Source organism: Podarcis erhardii (assembly GCF_964252035.2).
Source record: "Podarcis erhardii genome assembly, chromosome: 9".
NCBI lineage: Eukaryota > Metazoa > Chordata > Lepidosauria > Squamata > Lacertidae > Podarcis > Podarcis erhardii.
Genome location: NC_138512.1, coordinates 7132636 through 7159871, shown reverse-complemented (window position 1 = coordinate 7159871; position 27236 = coordinate 7132636). Strand labels below are relative to the sequence as shown.

At 45.8% G+C, this 27236-nt stretch overlaps 1 protein-coding gene across 2 annotated transcripts in view; it reads left to right on the top strand.

The window, feature by feature from the left end:
* Positions 1–3114: 3114 nt before the first annotated feature.
* ARID3B (AT-rich interaction domain 3B) overlaps positions 3115–27236 on the top strand; it is a 57224-nt gene continuing 33102 nt past the window's right edge. The window contains exons 1-4 of one of the 2 annotated variants that reach the window (XM_081876301.1): positions 3115–3243; positions 9222–9880; positions 25993–26064; positions 26506–26578. In XM_081876301.1, the coding sequence (XP_081732427.1) occupies positions 9302–9880; positions 25993–26064; positions 26506–26578 (724 nt within the window). In that variant the 5' untranslated portion in view covers positions 3115–3243; positions 9222–9301. Of the gene's footprint in view, positions 3244–3378; positions 3402–9221; positions 9881–25992; positions 26065–26505; positions 26579–27236 lie in introns of those variants that run through there. The other variant, XM_081876302.1, reaches the window with a different exon arrangement.

Genomic DNA, 27236 nt, shown 5'->3' with positions numbered 1-27236 from the left:
TCTTCTGGCCAAGTCAATATATATTGGGGCCTTGCTTTTATCTGTTGAATTCTGTCCTCTTGCAGGATATTTAGTATTTATCCAGTTCTTGATTTGGCTCCTGCATTGGGCAATCTTTGTCAACCGCTTTGCCAAGGCTTGTCCACAGCTGCACTCTTAATAATAATAATAATAATAATAATAATATATTATTTCTACTCCAGCTACTCTGATTGATTGTGTACCACCTTTGCCTTTTCTTTTTTATGATTCATTTGGGGTTCAGTACTTTATTACTATACATTTTCTCTGTCAAAAGAAACAATCCAATAAAGTCATGCTAAATGAAGTAAAAATTGGTGTGCTTCTTGTAGTAAACGACTCTCTTGATATGATAACCACAACTTTTTGGAGCTAACATATAACATAAAGCCCATCTACTGCTCAGCGTTGCAGCAAGCCAGATTGGGGGTACAGGGAGCCACACTTGTGGTTTCTGCTTAACTTGGCCCCATGTCCTGCTGCCACAGCGTCCAGAGTGAGTAAGTAAGTAAGTAAATTCTTATTTATACCCTGCTCTCCCTGGTCAAGACCGGGCTCAGGGTGGCTATCAAATATCAAATACATTAAAACACAATCAAACAATTGATTAAAATACAACTTAAAAATTAGAATCAGGATAAAATTAAATGACTGCTCATGAATTACAACCATGGAGTCGGAAACCTCAAGTATTCATCAGGGCCAGCTATCCATGTTTGCCCCACATGAGCCGATAAAAGGGCCAAAGAGGTAACTTACAGGGTCCCATAGGGTCAAACTGGGCCCAGACCGAAGGCCAGGCGGAACAGCTCTGTCTTGCAGGCACTGTGGAAGGATGTCAAGTCCCACAGGGCCCTAGTCTCCTGTGATAGAGCATTCCACCAGGCTGGGGCCAAAGCCGAAAATGCCTTGGCCTTGGTTGCGGCCAGTTTAACCTCCTTGAGGCCCGGGACCTCCAAGATATTATTATTTGTGGACTGTAAGGTCCTCCATGGGGCATACCAGGAGAGGCAGTCCCATAACACGAGGGCCACATAGGGCTTTAAAGGTTAAAACCAGCACCTGAAACCTGACCCTGTATTCCACTGGGAAAGATGGAGGGCACAAGGAGAAGGGGACAACAGAGGACAAGATGGTGGGACAGTGTTCTCGAAGCTACCAGCATGAGTTTGACCCAAACTGCAGGAGGCAGTGGAAGACAGAAGTGCCTGGCGTGCTCTGGTCCACGGGGTCACGAAGAGTCAGACACGACTAAACAACAACAACAGTATTGTGATTCCTGCATTTCAGGGTATTGGAATACTAGATGATCGGCGGGAGTCCTACAGTCAGAGACCTTCAGGGTCAATATTCCAACCCCCTGCAATGCAGGAATCAGCTGGACAACATGCTGGCTGCAAACACCGGCTGATCCTAGCTACCCTCCGTGCCGGGCCTTTTAGCATCGCATAGGGTTGGTAGTTTTAAATACCTGGGCACTTACATCTCTGAGGACCTCTCATGGACTGCAAATATTAATATGGTTGTGAGGAAGGTGCAGGGGAGGTTGTATTTCCTAAGAATGCTCAGAGGATTGAATCTATCTCAGCACCTACTTCTGTCCTATTATCATAGTACCATTGAGAGTGTCTTAACCTATAGTATATTATCGTGGTATGGGAGCAGCTCTGGAATGGATAAAAAAGCTTTACAGAGAATAATTAAAATTGCCCAGAATGTTATTGGGCTCCAACTACCAACCCTGGATGAGATCTTCACGTCTCGCAGCTTGAAGAAGTCACACAATATCCTGAGAGATCCCACCCATCCTGCTCACAACCTCTTTGAACTGTTGCCTTCGGGCAGAAGATACAGGACAATGAAAACACGAACCACACGCCTTCTGAATAGTTTCTATCCAAGAGCTCTGATTGCACTAAATAATGATCTCAGGGCCAGTTGTAAGAAATAGCAAGCAGTGAGTAGTAAGGAATGAGATAGGTTTTAGGTTATGCTATGCTTCTAATAGGTTTGTGTTATATTCTGAATTATGTATGTTTTAATAGATTATGTCTGAATAGGATGAGAGTGTTGGAGATACGTGCAAATGTGTATGTGAATCCGGTCTTGGGTGTTTGATTTTCGTTGTTGTGTATACTGTGTATATACGGACAATGACAATAAATTTATCTAATCTAATATCTTTCTCTCCCTCTTGGGGATCGAACCCGCAGCCTTCCAAGTGCGAGTTTCAGGCGCTCTGCCTCCAGGCAGAGCGAAGAGCTACTGGCGCGCGTGCGCACTACCTCTGAGAAGCGGCTATCAAAGCTGCTGCGCCACTAGCCGTTCATATTTCCCGGAACGGACTCATCCTGACGCCCATTGGCTGTTGATCATGGAGTCCCGCCCGTCCACTCCCTGGCCCCGCCCCTTTCCCTCGGCCCGCTTCTTATCGGTTGCTATGGTGATTTTGCAAAAAGAGGCGCCTGCCCCGCACTCTCAGTCTCTATGGTTGAGTCCTCGGTGCAGATCTTTCCCTCTTTTTCTTTTGAGTGCCACCTTCATTTTCCTTTCCCCTCACTTTTTTCCTGTGGAAACAGAGAATAATTACACAAAAAAAACCCTCAGGCAGAGATAATAAATAGCAAACATTCTACAAATTTTAGTCCAAACTTCCGGTCGGGTGTCCCGTCTATGGCCGCAGGGGTCACTCTAGCTGCCGTCTCTATGGCGGGAGAGGCATAGAGATGGCAAGGGCCAGAGAGTATCGGAGAGCGAGCCATAGGGAAATGGAACAGAGCGTCGTCTCCGGAGTCGCGTGACGCGCCTCTCGAGCCGTTCCATTTGCAGGGAGGGGGGAGCTTCTCCCTGGAATAACCTCCACTTACCCTAACGGGCCTCCCACCGTCTCTTTCCCCCGATTATCTTAATTGTTATTCATTTAATCCTTTAAAAAACCGTCTTTTCCCCCCAACCCGGAAGTGTTTGTTCGCCTCCCGAGTCCCCGTTGGTGACGCTACTTCCGGTGCTCTGACAAACAGGTCCCCCGCACCGCCTGTGTCCTCCGCTTCCGGTCCGGCCGAGGGAGGGAGGGACCACGGGACGGGGCGGGGGTGTTTGGGGGCGCGGCTGAGGCGGCGGCTGCTGCTGCTGCTGCTGCTGCGCGCGAGACCCCGCCGGAGCGGGCGGTTGCCTGCCTGCCTGCCTCCTGGGCTGCCTGGCTGTTGAGGTCGCCGCGCTGAGGTAAAGAGGCGGCCTGTCGGCGGGGGTGGGAGTGAGGGGAGTGGCGGGGCTGCGGGAGTTGGCGCGGCGGGCGGCGGCGGCCGCTCGTGAGGCGCGGAGTTGGCTCCGGGGAGCGCCTGGGCGCTGCCTCCGCCCGGCGAGAAGGGGCTTCCTCGCGAGTAAGCCGGCGGGGCAGCTGCTGGTGGCTCCGGGCGCGCGTCGACCTGGCGGTCTCGGCGGGGCTTCTCTCAGGACCGTGGCGGGGCCCTCAGGCCGCGCGCTCCGGCGGGGCAGGAGCTGCACCCTCCGCCAGGCGTTTTCCCCCGACCCTGACTGAGAGGAATCCCACCCTGCTGCGCGGTCTTACTCTCGAGGAAGGGCCGCGGGGCGCCTTTGGGCTGCTCCACCTCCCACTGACTTGAACAGTCGTTCCTATCGGGAGCCACTTTTGAGGAGGGATAAGAAAGTTCTCTATAGTCTGTGTAAAAAAGAGCTAAGTTAAAAGAGATCCTGCACCCGAATCAAGTAACCCCCCTATTTATTACAGTGGGACTTATTTTCTCTGAGAGGGTTTGTGTCTCTGTGTGTGGAAAGCATACAATTTCGTAGTGAACTTCAGAGGGTGTAAGAAATGCCTTTTCTAGGAAGGGAAGTGTGCAAACTTTCACCATTGCCACAGTTTGAAGTTGAAGAATTCCGGATGCTCAGTTGTGTTTTCTACTTCAGTTGAATGCACCATATCCTGAACCTGCTGCCACAGATTCAATTCCACTGGGGATCTAGTGCCAAGGGGGTGAGAGAACTGTTTTTAGTTGTGGCCATAATTTTATAGACCTATAACATTATAAAGCTTCTGTGATTAGAAGCTAGGATAGGTGCAGCCCAGAGAAGTCTACGGAGAAGTGACTGTTGAGCGCTCTGGTTGTGCCAGTACAAACCATTAATTCATCAGATGGGGGTAAAGCTTACTATAGGAGAGAAGGCAGGGAAAAAGGTTAAGAATAACAGGGCTTTTTCTACCAGGACACCTAAAATCAGAGCAGCCTAGTTATGTGTACATCCAACCCCATTGTAGCACAATTTCCAGCAAGCAGCAGTGACTCTTACCCCCAATTATATTTTTTTCAGGTGTGCTTTTACCCAGTGCTCCCCCAACCCCCGAAAAATAGGGGCTGGTACTCACCAAGAAGTTGTTGCAGTAAGTGCAACACTTTTTAACAAAAGAGAGAGAAAGTGGGTGGGGGTGCGCACGCCGGTACTGCACACCCTTGAGTACCCACTGACAAAAGCACTAGTTTTGCCAAGCTCTTTAGTACTGTTTTGGCTGTGAGCTGCTGTTTTTGAACATACACATTTGTAGAAAATGTGTACTGTTAGTGAATTTTCTTATTTTTATTCATCATTAGTAGTCAATATGATTGCGTGTTACGTGAAGAAGGGGATGTGAGTGATGGAAACAAGTACACACATATCTGAAAAAGGACCCCTGACCATTAGGTCCAGTCGTGGCCGACTCTGGGGTTGCGGCGCTCATCTTGCTTTATTGGCCGAGGGAGCTGGCGTAAAGCTTCCAGGTTATGTGGCCAGCATGACTAATCCGCTTCTGGCGAACCAGAGCAGCGCATGGAAATGCCGTTTACCTTCCCGCCAGAGCGGTACCTATTTATCTACTTGCACTTTGACATGCTTTCGAACTGCTAGGTTGGCAGGAGCAGGGACTGAGAAAGGGGAGCTCACCCTGTTGCGGGGATTCGAACCGCTGACCTTCTGATCGGCAAGTCCTAGGCTCTGTGGTTTAACCCACAGTGCCACCTGTGTCCCCACATAGATGATACTAGAGTATTAATTGGAATGGGCAGTGATGTTGGTTGTGTTTTTCTCAGAACATTGTGCAGAGGGGTTTTTTTTTTAGTATATTGGGGAGTGTATCTTGATCTTTAGGGTCTTGCATTGTATACCCTGAAGAAGTGGTGGTACGGTGTCAGCAGGCTTTTCTTTCTCCTTTAAGGCTGCAATCTGAAGTACCTATATCAGGATGCAGGACTTGGTGGGGCTTACTCTGCACATAAGCATGGTTAAAGTCAGTGCACAGATACTGTTCAAAGATTGAAACGCAGATGCAATCGGATATCCACAAATGGACACCAAATCCAACCTGTATTTGCTGGGGACAGGGATATTTCAATGAAACAAAGGGTATGGCAAGCACATGCAATCTGAAATTGATTGTGCACATTGAAATTTGGGGGAAGCACTCTCAGGACTGAACTGCTATGATAGGGATTTGATGGTTGCCTGAATACTTAAGGTGTGGCTGCCCTTGCTCAGGTCCCTTTCTTTGGCACTGGAGGCTGGTAGGGTTTTGCATTCATGTCTAATTGTAGCCTTCGGCAAGGATGCATCCGTCTTGCTGGAACCTGCCAAGTAGAGTTGTTCTGGACCTGGGTGAGACCTGCAGGAACCAGAAAGAGAGCACAGCAAATGTTCCCACACCTGAAGTGTTTACTGGACACAGCAAGAGAATACCAGGTCATGAATTATAGTATTGGACCTGTAGCACATGTTCCCTGTCTGTTCTTTTGTGGATCTTCACCTGAGGCACTGTAAACAACTTACAGTAATGTCCTTAAAGCATGTTCCAAGTAAAGTAGAGATTTTATAGATGTCACAGCTCTTTTATCCAAAATCCATAGTTGTCCTTGCAGTTTATAAACAGTATGTAAACAGTATGTCAAGTACTAGCTCAGGCATTACAAGATTGTTTGTGGCATTCTAATCTAACTGAAAGCATGGGGTTGGGATTGATGGGATGATTGCACTATGAGCTCTTGAGCATTTCTCCCTGACTTATAGCTAAGGGATTAGTTTGATTTTGATTTACTGTAGCTTAGCAGAACATTTGAGACGCACACTGGAAATTCTTGGTCTTCTTTTGGTTGTTTGGTGTTCTCCAAAATGAGATATGGGCTTGTTCTACTTGTTCTTGAAACTGCATACTTAGTCTTAGCAAAATAGCCTCTTTCATTTAGAGAGAAGTTATTTTGCTAAATGTCAGAATACAATCTTAAGAGGGTAAGAAAAAGAAGCAAGTTTATTTTAAAGTATCAGTAGATGGACGGGGGCTGGAGGAGTAAAGGGTCAACACTTTGTTCAGTTGCTGTTTGCCTTTTGCCTTCTTGTATATTAAAATTCTGTTTCCTGACTATCCTTCTTGCCTTTGTAAAAATGATGTGTACAAAATTCACACTGGGAGGTGAATTTTTTCATTAAGTGCCATCATTGCATATGGCACTTTTGGCAGGCCGTTCCTCTTATACTTTCTAATGTAAAATTTGATATGGGGAAGAAAATTGAAGTATTGCAGAAAATGGGAGCATAATACGTTTAGTTCAACTATGTGTATTAGGCACAGCTACAGTAGGGGACAGGGAAAGGGGCTTCATGTCTACCTTATGTTTACCCTTGTACAGAAGAGATCTCACCAGGACCACTATTACATTTAAAACCTGCAATCGCTAGCTTAGTTCTTAGTTATCAGGAGGTAACTTTCCTTGAGGAGAGTTGATCACATAATTACGAGTTGTAAGTTTTCTTGGTGTATCTTGTGAACCATTTGATATTCACAGGTTGCTATTGTGCTGTATTTTCCTTCATCCAAAACTGTGAGGCAGGTCTTACTATTATTGGGGCAGTTGCTAAGGGAGAGTGGAACTCTTTCTTGGCACCCTGTTGTTGCTGCCCTGTTGATTGATAGTGCTGAGGCTTTTCTCTCGCCTCTTCTCCCCCCCCCCCCAAATCAGTTTTCACACACATTTTGCTTCCCAAGTTGTATGAATGAGGGGCCTGTTGCTGCAACAGTTTTGCAACTGGAGACAGAGTCCAAATGGGTATATAATTGTGTGAATACAAAAGTAGTGAAATCCCTAGCATGTACAGTTGTTGTTGTTGTTGTTGTTGTTGTTGTTGTTGTTTAGTCGTTTAGTCGTGTCCGACTCTTCGTGACCCCATGGACCAGAGCACGCCAGGCACTTCTGTCTTCCACTGTCTCCCGCAGTTTGGTCAGACTCATGTTTGTAGCTTCGAGAACACTGTCCAACCATCTCGTCCTCTGTCGTCCCCTTCTCCTTGTGCCCTCAATATTTCCCAACATCAGGGTCTTTTCCAGGGAGTCTTCTCTTCTCATGAGGTGGCCAAAGTATTGGAGCCTCAGCTTCACAATCTGTCCTTCCAGTGAGCACTCAGGGCTAATTTCCTTAAGAATGGATGCGTTTGATCTTCTTGCAGTCCATGGGACTCTCAAGAGTCTCCTCCAGCACCATAATTCAAAAGCATCAATTCTTCGGCTATCAGCCTTCTTTATGGTCCAGCTCTCACTTCCATAGCATGTACAGTAGTCACATAAACAATAAGTAAAGGTAAAGGGACCCCTGACCATTAGCTCCAGTCGTGACCGACTCTGGGGTTGCAGCGCTCATCTCGCTTTATTGGCCGAGGGAGCCGGCGTACAGCTTCTGGGTCATGTGGCCAGCATGATGAAGCCGCTTCTGGCGAACCAGAGCAGCGCACGGAAACGCCGTTTACCTTCCCACTGGAGCGGTACCTATTTATCTACTTGCACTTTGACATGCTTTCGAACTGTTAGGTTGACAGGAGCAGGGACCGAGCAACGGGAGCTCACCCCGTCGCGGGGATTCGAACCGCCGGCCTTCTGACTGGCAAGTCCTAGGCTCTGTGGTTTAACCCAGAGCACCACCCGCGTCCCACGTAAACAATAAGCTGCTGAAAAAAATGAAACTGGCCCTATTCAGAGTGTGCAGACAAACTCTTGTGTCGGATGCCTTATCACCTTAAGGATGTTTCCACATCTTTGATCTAATCGAAACTGATGCAATTGTAGTTTCTTGTTTAAAAACATAATAAGAGCTCTTCTGGATCAGGCCAGTGGCTCATGTAGTCCAGCATCCTGCTCTCACAATCACCAACCAGAGGTCTGTAGGAAGCCTGTAAGCAGGTTCTGAGTGCAACAGCACTCTCCCCTCCGGTGGTTTCTAGCAAATGGAATTCAGCAGTATCTGTTTTATGACATTTTATCCCATCCTCCAACCTAGGAGCTCAGGGTGACGCGTGTTCTTCCCACCTTCCCATTTTATCCTAAACTGGTGAGATTGATTAGGTTGCAAAATAGTGACTGGTCCAGTGTCACCAAGGGAGCTCTGTGGCTCAGTAAGGGATTGTACCCAAGCAAGCCTCCTCACTTCTGGGCACATACTCCAAACTCTGCACCACGCTGGCTTTGGCTAGCCTAATCTGATGCACTGACATAACTGGATGCTGGAGAAAAGGAACAGAGAGAGTTAAAACAGCCCCTGTTAGCCCCTCGTTGAGTCTAAAAGGCTCCTGCCTGGGTTTTGACTGCCAATGCATACAAACAAAGCTCCAGATTTTCTTATGTTCCTTAAATACTATTGACTGATCAGATCAGTCCATAGTAAAATAGCAGGCAAAGGAAAAGGTTTATTTTGTATGCAAACAAGCTTCTGAATAAAGAGTCATCTGGGGCACTTGATTCATGATAGGACTCTGAGTACTTAAATAGGTCTCAGTGCTGCTTTTTACTGCTTGGATTGGATTTTGTTTGCTTTTAATTGTGCAAAATTTAAGTATTTTGGGTCTCATTGTGGAGAGATGACAAGAGGTATGGACTTAATAAAAATAGGCTAAAATCTAACACTCAAATACTTCGTAAATTTGACAAGATGGGAGGATGTTCCTTTTGCACAGATCATGAAGCTGCTTCAGAGGCTACACTTCATTAGGGAGAGGAGTTGTAAATGAAAAGGTGCCAAATATGCAGTGAAATCTGGAACTGAATGGCGTGGTTTCTCATTCAGGGGGCGGGGGAATATGAGCTTTGCGTTTTTTCTTCTTGTCCTGGTGGGAGGAATCCTGGTGGGAGGACAGCGGCAAGTAGCTTACACAGGTCAATATTTGTTTTTCAGATTCCACTACTCTCCAAAGGCTTTGGCTGGAGTCTTCTCCAGCAGAACTCTCATCTTATCGCAGCCATGTTAACAGCAGGATGAAACTGGAGGCTGTCGTGGAGCAGCTGCAAAAGCAGAAGCAGCAGCAACAGCAAGCAGCCCCTCTGCAGATGGATTCCAGGGAGAGGCAACAGAGGCAGATGAGGGAAACCCAGCTGCATTATGCCCAGCAGCTGACGGTGCAGCAAGCTGCTCTCGGTGCCACATCTGGAAAGGCTCCAGGTGGCCCCCTCCTTGGTCCTTCTGCCCGAGTCCCACCTGTGCTTGGGGCTGCCCAGACATTTGATCAGAGCAGTATGAACTCGGAGGAGGAGGAAGAAGAAGAAGAGGAGGAGGAGGAAGAGGAGGGAGGAGAAGAAGATTTGGAAGATGGTGACCTTGAGGATGATGCACCAAGAACTGGGAAAGAGTCATGTTCCGCTTTGAAGTATTTTCATGCTTCCAAAGTTGTCCCCCACAACCAAAGAGTGGCTTCTTCCTCTAATCCTCTGCCTATTCTAGGGGGGCAGCGGGGACAGCAGGGAAAGGATGAGCAGGGTAATGAGTCTGCCAACCCTTCATTTTGTGGTTCATCATCTGGAAGGCAGGCCTGGAGGCTGGATGAGCAGCTCAAGCAGGTCAGTAATAGTGGTTGTTACCCCTGCCACTCGGGTTGACTGTTGGTGGTCCTGGAAGCAGGCACTTCCCTTGAGGGATTCCATTGGTGCAGCCTTTGCCAACCTGGTGCCCTGCAGATGTTTTGGACTGCAATTTCCATCAGCTGGTCAGGGCTGATGGGAGTGGTAGTCTAAAAGCACCTGCAGGTAGTAGGTTGGCAGAAAGCTGTGTTAGAGCTTGCCAAATGACTGTCTTGGGCAGATCAGGTATCAGTCAATTAAATCTTTTATTACAGTCATAGACCAGCATAAGGGCAGATCAAGTAGTTTACCTGCCTATGAAATAATAGGAAAGACTGCAGCACTGTGGTGAAGGCTATTGCAGTCCAATCTCTTGAGAAATGTCAGTTCTGAAAAGGGGGAAAGGTAAATCATAGAGTTGTAGAGTTGGAAGGGACCCCTGACGGTTCATCTAGTCCAACCCCCTGCAATGCAGGAATCTCAACTAAAGCATCCAGGACACATGACCCTCCAACCTATGTTTAAAGACCTCCACCTTTCATGGGAGTCTGTCAAACTACTCTTACTGTCAGAAAGTTCTTCCTGATGTTTAGTCGGAATCTCCTTTCTTGAATCCATTGGTTTAGGTCCTCCTCCAGAGCAGGAGAAAACAAGCCTGCCCCATCTGCCGTGTGACAGCCCCCTAGCCATTTGAAGATGGCCACCATATCTCCTCTCAGTCTCCTCCCTCCCAGGCCAAGCGCATCCATCTCCCTCAACCATTCCCCACAAGACCCTTTCTCATCCTGGTCACCCTCCTCTGCATACATTGCAGCTTCTCAATATCCTTCTTAAATTGTGCACCAAAACTGGATACAGTATTCCAGATGTGGTCTGGCCAAGGCAGAATAGAGTGGTCCTATAACTTCCCATTAACCTAGACATTATACTTCGATAGATGAAGCCTAGAATATCATTAGCTTTTTTTGCTGCTGCTGCATCACATTGTTGACTCGTGTTAAGCTTGTGGTCTACTAAGACCCTTAGATCCTTTTCACATCTACTACTAGCAATCCAGGTGTCTCCTGACTTATATTTGTGCAGCTGGTACCTGTAGACTGTCACGCAGCCCCTTTGTAGCTTTTTCAAAAACAGAAGGGAAGCCTTTTGCTTTTTGCAGCTCCTGCCTGCCACTGTGGGCCCAGGAAGGGAAGCTGAAGTGCATGGCATGAATGTGGCGAACCCTCTGAGCACAGCCTGGGAGGTCTCCCCTGCTCCCTTAACAGTTTCCGTTTGCAGCTAATGCTGGCAGTTTGGTATTGTTGGCTGAAGAGTAATGGGCACTCTATACTGCTATGTGTGACTCTTCTGTGGTCAAAGAGCTTTTCGGGTGTTGCAATTCAAATCATGCAGTGTGATGCAACTGGCAGAAGTTCAGCCAGCCTGCTGAGTCAATTATAAATTGGTCTCTAGGTGTTCATGAACCATTTTGCATGGGGGTTGACTGACCTTTAGTAGCACATCCTCTTTGCTTGTTTCTGAGGAGTGATTACTCTAAATGGTTCTAGAGAATTAGCATGTTGGTATTTTACAGCAAGTACAAAAGACACAGGTGGCGCTGTGGGTTAAACCACAGAGCCTAGGACTTGCCAATCAGAAGGTCGGCGGTTCGAATCCCCGCAACAGGGTGAGCTCCCGTTTCTCAGTCCCTGCCCCTGCCAACCTAGCAGTTCGAAAGCATGTCAAAGTGCAAGTAGATAAATAGGTACCGCTCCAGCGGGAAGGTAAACGGTGTTTCCGTGCGCTGCTCTGGTTCGCCAGAAGTGGCTTAGTCATGCTGGCCAAATGACCCAGAAGCTGTACGCCGGCTCCCTCGGCCAATAAAGCGAGATGAGCGCCGCAACCCCAGAGTCGGTCACGACTGGCCCTAATGGTCAGGGGTCCCTTTACCTTTATCTTACAAAAGAAAAAAGGAAAACATCCTGTGGTACCTTAAAGTTGAGCAGTTTTGCAGTAGCATCAGTGTTTGTGAAGTATAGTCTATTTCTTGCTCCTGATGAAATGTCATCCTCAGGTGAGAGAGAGAGATGACAGAAGTGTGTGTGTGTGTGTGTACACACACACACACACACACACACACAGAGAGAGAGAGAGAGAGAGAGAGAGAGAGAGAGAGAGAGATATCTGTGTACCCCTATGGGAAGAAAACACAATAAAGGTCATAGCATGCAATAGGTTCAGCTTCTGCCATTTCTGTGCATGGATGAAATGTATACAGATTAGTCCCATGACCATTCACAACAGCAGTAACTGGTGTTGCAGTGAGCACATCTGCAAAAGGAGCAGGGGGAGTGTCAGTCAGGTGGTGGCAAGCCGTCTGGCAAATGATCATTGGCCCTCCACAGATAAACTGCACAGCTCAGTTGAGCTTTTGATGTATAGAAATCCTACTGGACAATAACCATCTGCCATATCACAACCTGCTCGATATAAGCCGACCCTGACAGAGGTGTGCAATCTGTGTCATTGTAAATAGTGTGATGTGAATTCTGTCACTATTCTGTCATGCTATGTGAAGGTGCTGTGCTGGCTGTTCAATGAGAGCAGTCCCTAAATAATTCCAGAAATTCCTGGCCTTTAATGTTATAAATAGCCAATGGTGAAGGGAGTGCTGGGTGCCAACGCTTTGCATTCCTGTTTGTTTACTTAGAACAATAGAATTGTAGAGTTGGAAGAGACCCCCAAGGGTAATCTAGTACAACCCCCTTCAGTGCAGGAATCTCAATACGTGGTTCCCCATCCAATTTGAAATCATACTGGACCCTGCTTAGCTTTGTAAATGGGCTAGCAGTTTTATTGCTGCACCGCTAGGTGTGTGTTTGTTTGTTTGTTTGTTTGTTTGCTTGCTTTATTTTAGGATTTTTATTCTGGCATTTTACTTTACAGAGTTTTCATATCTAGTTAAAAACAATACATACCTTTAAAATAAAAACATTCTAACAATAAAATAGCAGATATCAGGCAAACTGAAAACTAATGAAATGAAAAGGTCTTCAGCCTACATTGGATGGTCCACAGAGAGGGGGCTAAGCAAGTTTAACAGAATCGTTGAATTGTAGAGTTGGAAGGGGTCCTCAAGGGTCATCTAGTCCAACTCTGCAATGTGGGAATTAAAGCTAAAGAGTCCTTGACAGGACCAGCCAACCTCTGTTTGAAAACCTCCAAGAAATGAGAGCCCATCACCTTCTGAGGGAGTCCATTCTACTGTTGAGCAGCTCCTACAGCCAGCAAGTTCTTCCTAATCTTTAGTCGGCATCTCTTTTCTTGTCATTTGAATAGTTTGGTTCTCCCATCTGGAGCAGGAGAAAACAAGCTTGCTTCATCTTCCATGGGACAACCCTCTAACTATTTGAACATACCACCTCGGTCTCCTCTTCTCCAGGTGAAGCATGTAGCCTCATGAGACGTAGTTTCTAGCCACATCTGGAAACCACATCTGGGCACTGCACTCAAGTAGGCCTTTCCCTGTGTGCCCACCAGCTGTGCTTCTGATGGTGGCAGGATACACAGAAGGATCTCTCTCACTGACTTCAGTGGACAGCTGGTGTCTCTTCCGTTTCCTAAGCCCATCTTGCTTAAGACTTTAATGGACATACTGAGCAGTTTCAGCTGTGCTTGGAAATAGACCCACAGGTCGAGCAACATGCTTCAAGGCCTGGGTTTGGTCAGCACTTTTCACAGCTACAACCGAAGTTCCTGAATGCCCTCCAAAATCAGCCCACGTGGAGTTTGTTATCAGTCATCCAGTCCTGATGAGGCATGTGTCTCAAGGAGGATAGTGTTACAAGCCAGGACTGGTCAGCCTACAGTACTCCCTCTCCCAGCAGCCCCAGCCATCATGGCTACTCATCAGGGAAAATGGGGGTTATCTGCCCATATCTGAAGGAGCCACAGGCTACCCACCCTGTTTCAGGCTATGGTGGGCAGTCGCTCCAGAGCATTCATGGGCACATGATATAGTGATGGCTACTAGCTTAGTTGGCTTTGAAAGAAGGCTAGGTAAATTTGCAGGAAACATCTGTCTTTGACTGTTGGTCATAGATGGTCATATGTAAACTCCAGGTTGATTTAGAAGTTGATCAGGAGGCAAAGATGAGAGTTTTTGCCATCATACCCTGCCTACTGGCTTCCTTAAGGCATCTGGTAGACCAGCTCCCCTCACCCCATACCCTTGGCAGAGCCTAATGAGATTGTAGTCCCACAACATCAAATGCTTACCCTTGTGCAGGTGGAAGAAATGGAATCATTTGATCTCTCTTGGTAACGTTCTTCTGTCGGATAGTTAGCAAGTTCTCCTTAAATGGTGTTTTACATTGACCAGTACATATGTTTGATCTAAAAATGGCTCTCTGCTGCAGTAACTTCACTTGAAATTGACACTCTGAACCAAAATGTGTTTTTGGCATGATGCCACTTTCCCCGCTCTTCAAACTCATTTTAAAATTCGAGCTCCATCCCACTGTAGGCAAGTCCTGTTTTCAGTTGCTAAATACTACTGGAAGGCAGGCAGGTGGTGATGCCTGGCTGCTTGGAGTTCCATTCAGCCTCCCACAGTCAAGTAAATAATTGTAGAGCACCCTTGCAGACAAAAGAGCTGGCTCAGCTTATGACACAGGGGCGGTGAGAATCTTGTCAGCACAAAATGAGGAGGGAAGGGTTGGCCGCTTGTCAAGGGACTGGCAAATCCCCAAAGGAAAGCAGAGGGAGCCATTTCGGCTTTTTATCTCCCCTAAGCTTCCCAGATCCATCTGGGCTCAGTCGGCTACAGTAGGAAGGTTATTATGGCCGGCTGCAATTGAGCAGAGGAGAAATGAAAACTTTGCAGGGGAAGGGTGTTCCTTGCAGAGGTGTGGGCCCCTCTCCAGTTGTAGGCATAGCTGAATACTTACTCAGGTTACCAGGGAGAAGAAGAAGTGCAGAGAGAATTGCATCAAGTTCTGTTCACTTGGGGTAATATTTCACAGCAAGTTACATAACTCTTCCACTGCATGTTTAAAATGCTTGTGTTTACATTTATATGACTTTGTTGCATAGAAACAGTGGCACAGATTTTCAAGCAGATAAGTTTATCTTAATATGTGTACACTTGTGGATGTTTGAGTTCTCCATCAGATCCATTTAAGATGTGTCAGATTGAGGTCAAAAGCGAAGAAACAGTCTTGAAGTCCGGAAGCTGAATGCAGTATGGTATGGGTTTATTATTATTTTAAGCCTTGCACATGCAGCACAATGCTCAGTTTAGATGCTGATGATGAATTTGGAATCTGAAACATCTCTGCCATGAACATAAAATATTCGAATGCTCTCACACACATAAATTTATGGCTGGAGGAGAAAATGTGATGCTCCTAGGACAGTGTTCAAAATAGTCATGTCCTTGCATTGAAATTTGTTATTTATTTTCTCTTGATGTCCCAAGTCCATTTGTTTATATACAGTGGTACCTCGGGTTACATACGCTTCAGGTTACATACGCCTCAGGTTACAGATTCCGCTAACCCAGAAATAGTGCTTCAGATTAAGAACTTTGCTTCAGGATGAGAACAGAAATCATGCTTCGGCGGCAGCAGGAGGCCCCATTAGCTAAAGTGGTGCTTCAGGTGAAGAACAGTTTCAGGTTAAGAACGGACCTCTGGAACGAATTAAGTACCACTTAATTCGTACCACTGTAATATGAATTTTAATCTGCTTAGGACAGGAACTGCTGTCTTGTTTGTTGCACTCTTTGCAAAGTTCTGTCACTGTATAGTGACTAAAACATCTGGAATGTAGCTAAGCAGACAGAAGCAAGGTTGATTCTGAGTGACTGGGGCCATTTCTGTCTCTGGGACAGGACACCTGCATCTATCCCAGTGGCCAGTATTAAGGATGGACAGCAAGTCCAGCCTTCATTGCAACCAGGGCTTTTTTTCAGCTGGAACTCAGTTCCTGCAGCTCTCAGGGGGATCCTTTGCTATTTTAGGAGAACAAGGAAGGTGTCCGTGGTGAGTTCCGGCACCTCTTTTTCTAGAAGAATTGCACAGATTGTAACCAAGAATGCCATTGAGTGTGGAGATGCACAGCAACTATTTACTTAGTTGAGAGAAAATAATAGAGGCAGTGGTACTTGGAGCACTGCTGGGGTAGAGGCAAGTGCCCTGTCCCAGAGACATGAGTGGTCCCAATCCCTGAAAATCAACTTTGCTTCTGTCTTCTGAACTACATCCTAGATTCAGTTTTGTAGCGGTTGCTGTGGAAAGTGAGGGGTGTGTGTGCAAAGATGTCTGATCAAACTGGTGTCTGGATGCAGTAGTGGGATGGATAAGGTCTAATGAACTACTTCTGGATCCTGGCAGGATGGATACTCTGTAGGTGAGTGGTTCCCAGGTCTTAGGAAGTAATTCAGATTCCTGTGCTGGATGGGGTTGCTCTCTCCCTGAAGGAGTAAGTGCGTAGTTAAGAGGTGCTTCTGGATCCAGCTCTGTTGCTGAATGCACAGGCGTTCTTGGTGGCTAGGAGTGCCTTTTACGGCCTTCAATTGGTAAGATCACTACGGTCAATCTTGGATTGGGATAGCTTGAGCACAGTTGTCCATGCATTGCTAACCTCTTGGTTGGATTACTACAATGCACCATGTGTGGGGCAGCCTTTGGCTGAGTTGGAAGGTGCAGCTAGTGCAAAGCCAAATGACTAGGTTGCTGGGGCGGGGGGCAAAATAACCTCAGCCTGCTTGCAGGATTTGTGCTGGTTGCTAATCTGCTACTGGGCAAAGTTCAAAGTGTTGGTACCAACATATAAGGCCCTTTACAGCTCAGGACCAGGTTACTTGAGAGGCTGCCTTATCCCGTAAATGCGCAGGGGATAGTTGCCGTCGCAGGACAGTTTCTCGTGCAAGTTCCAAAGATTTCAGAATCCTGCTCCACAGTAACCTGGAGCAGGGCTTTTCTGTGGAATAGTATTCCTGTCAAAATAAGACAGGCATCCACTGTCTGCACTTTCCAGAAACAACTGGAGACATTTTTGTTCCAGCTGGTTAAATGGGTCTTTCCTACGAGTGTCTAGTTTGCATGGTTTTATCATAGGTGTGTAATCTGATATGTGTAGCATCTGGGAGGGACTTAGTCAGCCTGCAGGCTTCATTTTGAAAATGGGTCTCTAAGCTGAGCTCATGGTTACAGCGTAAACCTAGTATTTATTGCCCCCACTGCTGACCTGCCCACTCTGGGTAACTTGTGTGTTGAAGAGTTCTGGAGAACTAAGCAGCTTGCCACACTTTTGTGACATTTTGGTTGGTCCCAACTGGGGTGTTGCCTAACCATGGATTTTAAAGTTGTTAAGGAAGTCTAACGAAAGAGTCAACTGGTCAACTACACATGCAGAATTTAGTGTATTTCCTTTTTTGTCATACCTAACCTTGATTGGTTTCATGTTTCTCAAGCATTTAGAAAGCCACAGGAGCTTTCACACCATTTGCTAGTGGGGGGGGGGTTGTAGGATTTCCCAGCTCTTATTATTATACTTATTTCTTTATCCTCTGCCCTTTCCCCAGAAAGGGACTCAAGGCAGCTCATGCAAAGTATAACAGGCAATAGAAAGGTGTACATTGGGGGGCGGTGTATGTGTGGGAGAATTACTACAGCATTCTTCTCTGCTAGTGCTTAAGAGCTTCCAGCACAGGATAGTAAACCTGATCTTATCAGAGTGTTGTACTACAACAATTTTTCTTTTTAACAGCATCTGGTTCACTTCCGAGGGCTCCTCTCTCCACCCACAGAAGGAATTTCCTCTGCTTCTCCAATAATCTTCAGATCATTCCCCACCACCACTACCACCTCTCTCACTTCTCTGTGTGTGTGGCAAAGCTGGTGGGCAAAACCAGAACAGATCCTTGGTCAACCTTTCCTTGTCTCAAAATGAGTGCTTATTCCTGGAGAATCCACCACTTTAGATATTCAAGCCTTGCTATTTTCTAAATAAATAGAATAGAAAAGGGGGGGTTACAAATCAAAGAGGACTAAAATAATGAAGATGGTTAGTCTGTGATTTGAAGAGCCATCGTCAGATATGGCTGAACCTCTTAATTTTCACGGCATTCACATTTTCAAATGGTCCTACATTCACTGCTGCTCCCATAACCTCTCAGTGGTAAGAACAATCCTCACAAATTCAGGCTGATGATTGGAGAAGGCTTTGGCCTTTCCCTGCCGGAGATTCTGGTTCAGCCATTGTGATTTGTACTTGAGGGCCTTGAGACTAGGCTACAGCAGCAATCTGTATGTGAGATTTGCTCATGTAGAACAAGGTGGACCACAAGCTTAACATGAGTCAACCATGTGATGCAGCAGCAAAAAAAAGCTAATGCTGTTCTAGGCTGCATCAACAGAAGTATAATGTCCAGATCAAGGGAAGCAATAGTTCCACTCTATTATTCCTTGGTCAGACCCCACCTGGAATACTGTGCCCAATTCTGGGCACCACAATTTAAGAAGGATGTTGACAAACTGGAACGGGTGCAGAGGAGGGCAACCAAGAGGATCAAGGGTCTGGAAACCAAGCCTTACGAGGAATGGTTGAAGGAGCTGGGTATGTTTAGCCTGGAAAAGAGGAGACTGAGAGGAGGTATGATAACCATCTTCAAATATATCAAGGGTTGCCTGTCACATGGAAGAGGGAACAACTTTGTTTTCTCCTGCTCTGGAGGGTAGGACTCAAACCAATGGCTTCAAGTTACAATAAAGGAGATTCCAACTAAACATCAGGAAGAACTTTCTGACAGAGCTGTTTGACAGTGGAACGGTCTCCCTCAGGAGATTGTGGACTCTTCTCCCTTGGAGGTTTTTAAGCAGATGTTGGGTTGCCATCTATCATAGATGCTTTAGTTAAGATTCCTGCATTGCAGGGGGTTGAACTAGATGACTCTACGATTCTATGATTCTAAGACTAGTGTCAGGTTGTTCCGCATTAAATGCCATGGCACTTCTTTGACAGGGTGAAACGCATTACAGCAACTGAAGCAACTGCAGGGTTGCAGTTTGCAGCCTTTCTGCTCTTAAGTTTGTTTCTGACATTTATAGCCCTAAATAGCTTGGGTGCGGCATATAGCAATATCAGATGCCTTTGTAGACATTGCTTTGAGCTCTTGGAGTGATTTTATAAGAATCTAGTGCACAAATATCTGAAATTACTTCCCTCTCTGAAAGATTGAGTGTTTCTATTACTATTCTATCATATTGGGGCCCAAAGGGCACAGTCCACTGGAAGTTTTCCTGTGTGGGTGCTTGTTGGTAAAGGCTTAGCAGTGCTGGGATCCTTTTTCCATGGCCTGAATTTCTTGTGGAGGTGCTGCAAAACCATTGCTCTTTGGGCTGGCATTTGGTGGCTGAAGCTAAGCCAGACTGGAGTTTGTCAGTTCAGCCTTATATTTAGGTTTTGGTGCAGTTTTTATTTGGACGACGTACTTTAGATTTTTATATTTTTCTTTTATATTTTTTTTCAGGTGGTTGTGATCCCCCCCCCCACCTTTAGGCTGGGTCAGGATATAAAGTCTCACAGATAAAATTAACTGCAAGTGAAATAAATAATAGGAAGCAAAGTGTTCAGTGGAGTGGGTGCATGGAAGAAAGCAGTTCTGGGAAGCACCAACAGAGAAATGGAACCGAGGGCGGCTGCCCATTTGACAGCAGTTGTTGAAAGAGTTGCACAGTATTAGGCAAAACGTTTTTGTCTTATGCTTCAGTTTTCTGTTGCACCAGTTTTTATAAGGTTTGCAGCAGCAAATATTGCAATAACGGTAATAAATGCCTCTGATGGTCCTTGGCATGTTCCTCCAGAATGAAGGTGTCATAGGACTTTGATGTGAGAGATCTTAAGTGCTGCTACATCCCCTGCCAAAAGGCAGCCTTTTGAAGACTAGAGTTCTGCATAGGCAGGGCCCATGGTGCATAAATGAAAGAAATGGTTCATCCTTTTGGTGGGAAAAGCTGCCCCATGGGAGGGGCCCTCCAACCATTTACAAGTTTGGCTTCTGAAGAAATAGAAATGGAGAAGTGTCGTTGTGTCAGGAATTTCCACTTCAGTCTTTGAGGAAAGGGTTAAGTGGCTTTGGGGGTGGGCAGTACTAGGGAAACTGAAATTGTTTTGGACATCTGAATTCCACTCTAATAAGATGTCCCAGGTGGCTGGGGAGTAATCCTAAAATAGCTGCAGCTCTTAATTGCTTTTGTAAAGTCAGGCTTGCAATCTCTGGGGAGGAACAGCTCCCTGGCATGCTTTGATAGCTGACTAACCTTAGAAGGTGTGTTTGTGGATCAGAGATGAAGGGGAATGTCGCCAGCAGGTTTTAGGGATGCCCCTAAGGCCTAAAGCTGCCTCTCTTTCTTCTCTCTCTCTCTCTCTCTCTCTCTCTCTCTCTCTCACACACACACACACACAGAGAGAGAGAGAGAGAGAGAGAGAGAGAGGAATCCTTATCTGTGATACGTCTGTTAGAGATTTCAGGTGAACACAAGGAACACAGCATTTACCACCACCCCTCTGCTTTGTAAAACCTTTCTGGTGTTGATCCAAAACATGCCATAGCTAGCATGCACCATAGCCAAGTATGTATTCTAGTAAATATGCAGGAAAAGAAACTTCTAGAGTAACTACAAGTTGCCGGTGTGCAGCAAGTGGTCCAGGATCAGATGGGAGCAAAGACTTAAGCAGGAACAAGATGTGGAGGGCCAGGCAGGAGTTCAGTTACCTGCTCAGTTGCTTGAGGCAGGCAGGGGAAATGACTGCTAGGGTGAATCAGTTGGGAGAGGAAGTCCAGAAGCTTTTGTTTGTGTGTCTGGAGAAGGAGTGTATGACCTTTTTTACTTGGTTAGTGCCAAGGCTTTTTGTATTCTGTGTATTATTAATACAGTGGTGCCTCGCAAGACGAAATTAATTCGTTCTGCGAGTTTTTTCGTCTTGCAAATTTTTCGTCTTGCGAAGCACGGATTTTGGAAAAGCTTCAAAAATCACCAAAGTCTTCAAAAACCTCAAAAAAGGCTACCACACCGCGTGCTATGAGTTGCTCCTCGAAGTCAAGTCGCAACTGCACCCCCTAAATGCACCCTGGGTATTAACGGTTTTAAGAAAAAGGAAACAAACTTGCAAGACGTTTTCGTCTTGCGAAGCAAGCCCATAAGGAAATTCGTCTTGCGAAGCAACTCAAAAAACGAAAAACTCTTTCGTCTTGCGAGTTTTTCGTCTTACGAGGCGTTCGTCTTGCGAGGTACCACTGTAATAATAAATATTAAGATGTCTCATGTTGTGCAAATGACCAAGAAACATGAAGGGTGAGAGAGCTGCTGCAGTGACCTGCAGCACCTGTGCCATATTTGTCTGGAGAACATGTAAATATACTTGTAGCAAGTGCAAACTGGTTGCCTTGCTGGAAGAGAAGGTATAGCAACTTGAGGCCCACCTAGTCACACTTTGAGCTGTAGGACAAGACGCATAGTTTCTTGATAGAGCTGAGTGGACTGTGCTGGAACAGCAGCACAGGTGGGGTGCCACTACAGAGGAGAAAGATTGCCCATTGCAAGAGACAGCCCCCTGGAGGAACATGACACGCACAAGTAGGACTGTCAGGGTCCATGCTATGTCATTGGAGCTGCAAAAGCAATTTCATGCTCTCATCTCAGATAGCGATTCTGGGCCTGAGGAGCTAGGACAGCAGTTGCCGACCTCAGAATATACCAAAGTGGCTGTGAAATGTACAGTGCACAGAATGATTCCTGCCACCCCCCAGAAGACGAAGAGACTGGAGGAGATGGACTTGGAGGAGTCATTTTTATTCTTGACCTTAACCCTTCAGATGTGGATGAGTATGATGATAACCCACTTGCTACCTTTCAAGGAAATGAACTCTGAGAAAGAGAATTACAGTCTGAAGAAGACAAGCCGAGAGGAAGTAGCAGCAAGTACTTGAGCCATTAGGCTCCTGGCTTTGTAACCTATCCCAATAATATCCAGCTAAGCTCCAATATACAAGAGGGGAAGACTCAACAGCAGTTGCAGACCTTAGAACATTCCAAGGAGCCTTTAGAAGGCACACTGTATAGAACGATTCCTGCCATTCCCCCGAGGAGGAAGAAACTTGTGGTGGTGCTAAGTGACGCCCTGCTGAGGAGGAAAAAGGCAATAGTGTGTGAAGGAAACAGGATGTCCCAGGGGGTGTGCTATCTTCCAGGTGCAAAGATTCACGATGTGACAGAGAAGTTGCCGAGTCTTATAAAGCCCCCTGACCACAACCGCTCCTTCTGATTCATGTGGATACAAACAATACTGCCACAGACAGCCTTCCAGCTAGGGACGATGAGACTCTGGGCAGAAGCTGTAGAGCCTTGGGGCACAGGTGGTCTTTTCATCACTCCTTCCTGTTGAAGGTCATGGCCCAGGAAGGAAGAGGAAAGTACTGGAGGTAAACCACTGACTGTGTAGGTGGTGTCATCAGGAAGGTTTGGCTTCTTGGATCATGATCTCCAGTTCCTTGAGGAGGGACCTCTGGCAAGAGATGGGCTGCACCCCACAGGGGGTAGCAAGAATATGTTTGCTAAGAGTCTCACAAACCTGATCAGGTGAGCTTTAAACTAGATCTTGAGAGGGAGGGAGACAACATTACAGATGACAGAAGAATACCTGGTTCTGGAGATAATAGCTTCATTGATGCACAGGAAACTGAGGTGGTACTCCTAAAACGTGTCAGAGGGCAAGAAACTACAATAAAGAAGCAGCTAGAGAGACTATTGGTTTCAGTTGTCTGTACTAATGCACAGAGCATGGGGAACAAGCAAGACAAATTAGAGCTCTTAATACAGAATGGCAAATATGACCTAATAAGTATTACTGAAACCTGGTGGGATGAGACTCATGAATGGAATGTAGAAGTTGAGGGGTATAATCTATTCAAAACGAATAGACCAAGCAAGTAGGGAGGAGGAGTAACATTGTGTGTAAAGGAAGTGTCCACTTGTGAACAGATCCATAGAAGACAGATTGAGAATATATGGATAAAAATGGTAGGAGAGGGAAACAACAGTGACCTTACTGTGGGTGTCTGCTATAGACTTCCAAGCCAGACTGAAGACTTAGATGATGCCTTCCTCCAACAGATTACCAGACATTCACAAAGGAGCAATATAGTTGTCATAGGAGACTTCTACTTCCCCTATATCTGTTGGAACTCAAACTCTGCCAAGAATGTAAGGTCGAACAAAATTTTCCATTGCTTTGCCAACAGTTTCATTTCCCAGAAAGTGGGAGAAACAACAAGGGGATCATCCATCTTGGACCTGCTTCTCACCAACAGAGAAGAACTGATTGACTAAGTGGAAGTACTCTGAAACTTGGGAGGAAGTGATCATGTTGTATTGTGTTTCATTTTATACAGGCAAGGGAAAGCTTTAGGAGGAGCTTTCCGAGGGTAAGAGCCGTTCGAAGGTAGCATGAGCACTCTCAGAAGGTGGTGGACTCTCCTTTGTTAGAGGTTTTTAAGCAGAGGTTAGATGGCCACCTGTCTTTTATACTTTAGTTGAGGTTCCCTCACTGCAGGGGGTTGGACTAGATGAATCCTCAGGGGATCCCTTCCAACTCTATGATTAATATAATTCCAAATACTCCCAATTCTATACCATTAAGTAAATTCTGCAACTTGTACGATTTAGGTAAATGAAGCAAGTTTGTCTGACAACTCTCTCTGTATAATTCTGCTTTTTCACTATTTCATACATCTATATATTTTCCTTCTGCCAGTCATGGGAAAGAGCAAGCAGCCATGTCTTGCCCTGAAGCCTTCCCACCTGCTGAAAGTCAGAGTGGATTGGTGTATTGGTATGCTATAAATAAAGTTTCCATTTTTTGTGATTCATGAATTCCTTGAATATGAGTGCGTAGAATCATATAACTGTGGTTGCTGTAACAATTCAAAATAGTTGTTTGCAACCAAATGGAACGTTTATATTACTGAGGAGCATGAACTAAAGCCTCTGGTTATGCTGTTCACAACCCTTTTGCCACTGCACAGTTGTTTCTGCTTAGTAATAAGGGGTGCCGTTATAAAATTCATATATTTCTTCTTGGCTCTCAATATACATAAGGACACTAAGTAAGATCACTTATTTAAGGACAAGTGCTACTAATACATTGGATGTGCTGGATTCTGGGCTAAGTGCCCAGAACTCTACAGAAACAAGGCGTAGTGTTAGTGAGCAAAAGTGTTTTCTCTAGTGAAATGGAAAGTAAATGTCCATGCTGTCTGTTTGAATAATGCATATTTTTAATTTGTTGCAATAAATACATTAACAATACAAAAAAATTAATGGACGCCCAGTTGCATCATACCTTTAACCCAAGACAAGTATTTCCCCCCATTCTTTCTCTCCCCCACTTTTTACAAGAAAAGCAGGTTTTAATTCAGTGGCTGCCTTCAGATGGCACACTAAAATATGGTGAGATGTGAACGAGGCTTTCTCTGCCTCTGTGTTCTTTACCAGTAAAATATGAGCATTCGTTGACTGCCTTTGACTATGTCTTCGTGCATCTCTGCTGATCAGTTTTAGACGTTTATGTTTAAAGTCCTGATCTGTAGTCTGGGACCTTCATACTAACTGCACAGGATTGTGTCCAGGGGAGGTTACTTTGATGCTGCTAATGCAGTGGTTTGAATTCACCCCTGTAGGTGCACTCCCATTGTCTCTCAAGACAGACGGATGCCAACAGTCCACAAATGAAGGAACAATTCAGCTCCTGTTTATTTTGGGCTGGGGGTGGGGGATCTTCCTCCAGCTTGTGTGTCAAACAGTCCTCACAGGGTGGTGGTAGCCGTAAACTACTTGCTTACCAGTACGTTTTGGAGCATCTGTTGACCGATGGTGCAGATGAGCGTGGAAGAAAGGTGTGCATGATTTCTGCAGATGATTTCTGTACAAAGGGTAGATGAGTGGTCATCCTTCCATATATACAAAGCTTCTTTTCTGAGCTCTTTCTGAAGAAGGGCTGGGAAAGCAGTGTGCTGTGATAAACAGCTGACATAACAGAAGTGGCAATAATCCTCCATTAAATATCTTTCAGCTGATGGGGCTCACCGGATAATTGACTTTCCAGCAGGAATTACTGGCTCAAACTAAATCAGCAGGCATTAGGGCAGCCTGCTGCTGTTTCGAAAGGGAGAATGTAGCTTTGCCTGACTCTGACAGGGACTATTCATCTTGGTAATTCAGTGTATGTGTCACTACCAGATGACACTAAGACTGTAGACACTAAAGTGGCTCTAATTAAAAACTGTTTTTGTTTGGAATTCCCTTCGTGAATTCAGTAGCTTTTTATCTGATTTAAGATCCTATGTGCTCACCACCAGATGGTGGGTGGGTGATCTGAACCAGCCGGTGGTGTTTGACCTCCCCCCGGTTCGCTTTTTGTCTGTTGCCCAGGCTACCTTTTACACTGTGGTGTTTGCAGTTCAGATGGCAGCAGAATTTGTCCTTCCGTTCCCACAACCATTAGAAGCAAATACTGCTTGGCCACTTCTTCCTCCTCTGGCAACTCCTTGGGATGATGAGTTTCTCATTGAAACATGTCTGCAGTGGGAGCAGGTCCTAGTGGGAGGGCAATTGCACCTCAGTCCCATGAAGTTAAAAGGTTCACATAATCACAAAGTGGGTACATGTTAAAGGGTGTTCAGGGGTTTGCTTGAACGTAAGATGTTAAATATAGGGCTGAAGCAAGGTGCACATGCCATGTCTTGTGGTTCCATTACAGTGGGGGGGGGGCGTGTAACCCATATACACAAGCAGGCCATGTAAAGGGCTTGAAAAGAGTTTGTGCAAATTGAAAAAAAACAGTTGCTTTTCATATGCACTGTTCCAGAACAGAGTCAGAAATCGCCCTTCCTTGAGCAGGGGGAGGTCTTCTCTGAATTCAACTCTTAGTTCTTGCTGATGTTGACCCACAGAAGGTGGCTGTAGCAGTTAGGATTTCCTGTTTCTTGACCTAAATGCTTCCTCTGTTGTAAATAACCCATTAGCGTTCTACCTTTTAATCACTGCCTCTTTGTTCATTTTCTTCTTTAGAATGGGAGCCTGAGCTGGAACGAAGAAGCTGATGGCAGCAGAGGAAGAGAGGTATCTCGAGACTTCGCCAAGGTCAGTACAATGACTTGAGTTTGAGTGTACATTTGAGCCTAGTGGGAAAACAACATTTGAGTTGCATTCTTTAGGGTGCATCTGATGCTGCGTCGAGCCTGCTTTCACTCACACAAGACTTTATCCTCTCCTCCCCACTGTAGCTCCCCATGCACCCCAAAATCTGTTTGGAGCAGAATTTGAGGGGGCACTGGTGGGGTGGGCTTCAGGGGAGGATAAGAGGAAGGGGTAGTCCTGTTACACAAACAGTAGTGCTCAATGCAGCCCATTGCAGTGAAGAATGTGTTAATCCCTGGTATGGTTCTGCAGCTGGAAGAGAATCCAACAAACTAGATTTCAAGGTCCAAAGATGCAGCCCAAATTCACCATATGTCTGGGTTGCCTTGTTTTTTTCCAAACCCAACCCAGCATGAATTATAATCTACTTGCTTTATTCCCCAGTTGTATGAACTGGATGGTGATCCTGAACGGAAGAAGTTCTTGGATGACCTCTTCATTTTTATGCAGAAGAGGGGTGAGTAGAACTCTTACGCTGAGTTTTGTTTCGATAACCTGAAAAGTCACAGAGAGGACTACATCTGCTAGTGTCCTTTGCTAGAATCGGAGTCCTTCTAATGAAGCTGCTGCTTGGATTGGCTTCAGAGATTTTGTTTCTTGGTGGGTGAGGAGGAGAGGAAACAGTAGCTGTTGCTTCGAAGGTGGAGAGTTATGAAAGAGAATCCCATGAAACAGACAGCTTAGTTGAAGTTTAAGTAAAAGAGATACTGTCGTTTCCCCCGCTTCCAGACTTGGTTTGAAACAAGGATAGACTCATTATTATTGAGACCTGTTGTGAGGCGGTTGCAGTGTAAACATTGACAGCGGGAATGGAAAGAGGATAGGAGGAAAGGAAACAGCAGGAATGACAGCATTTGCGCATACATGGGTTTCCATTTGCCCTACGCCAACCCAAGTAGAAGCAAGAGGTCTGTTAGGTAAATGTGCCTCACTCAAAACCACAAGTTTCTTGTCCTCGTGGTATGTTGAAGTGTTTAAATAGCAAATGTTCTTAAAGGAGCAAAGGAAAGAAGCTGTGGGGGGGGGGAGAGGGAGAGAGAGCTGGGGGGGCGGGGAGAGCGAGAGGCTTCTAAACAATCTCAACAGCTAAGGCAGCCCATAAAAAACAGGTTTTT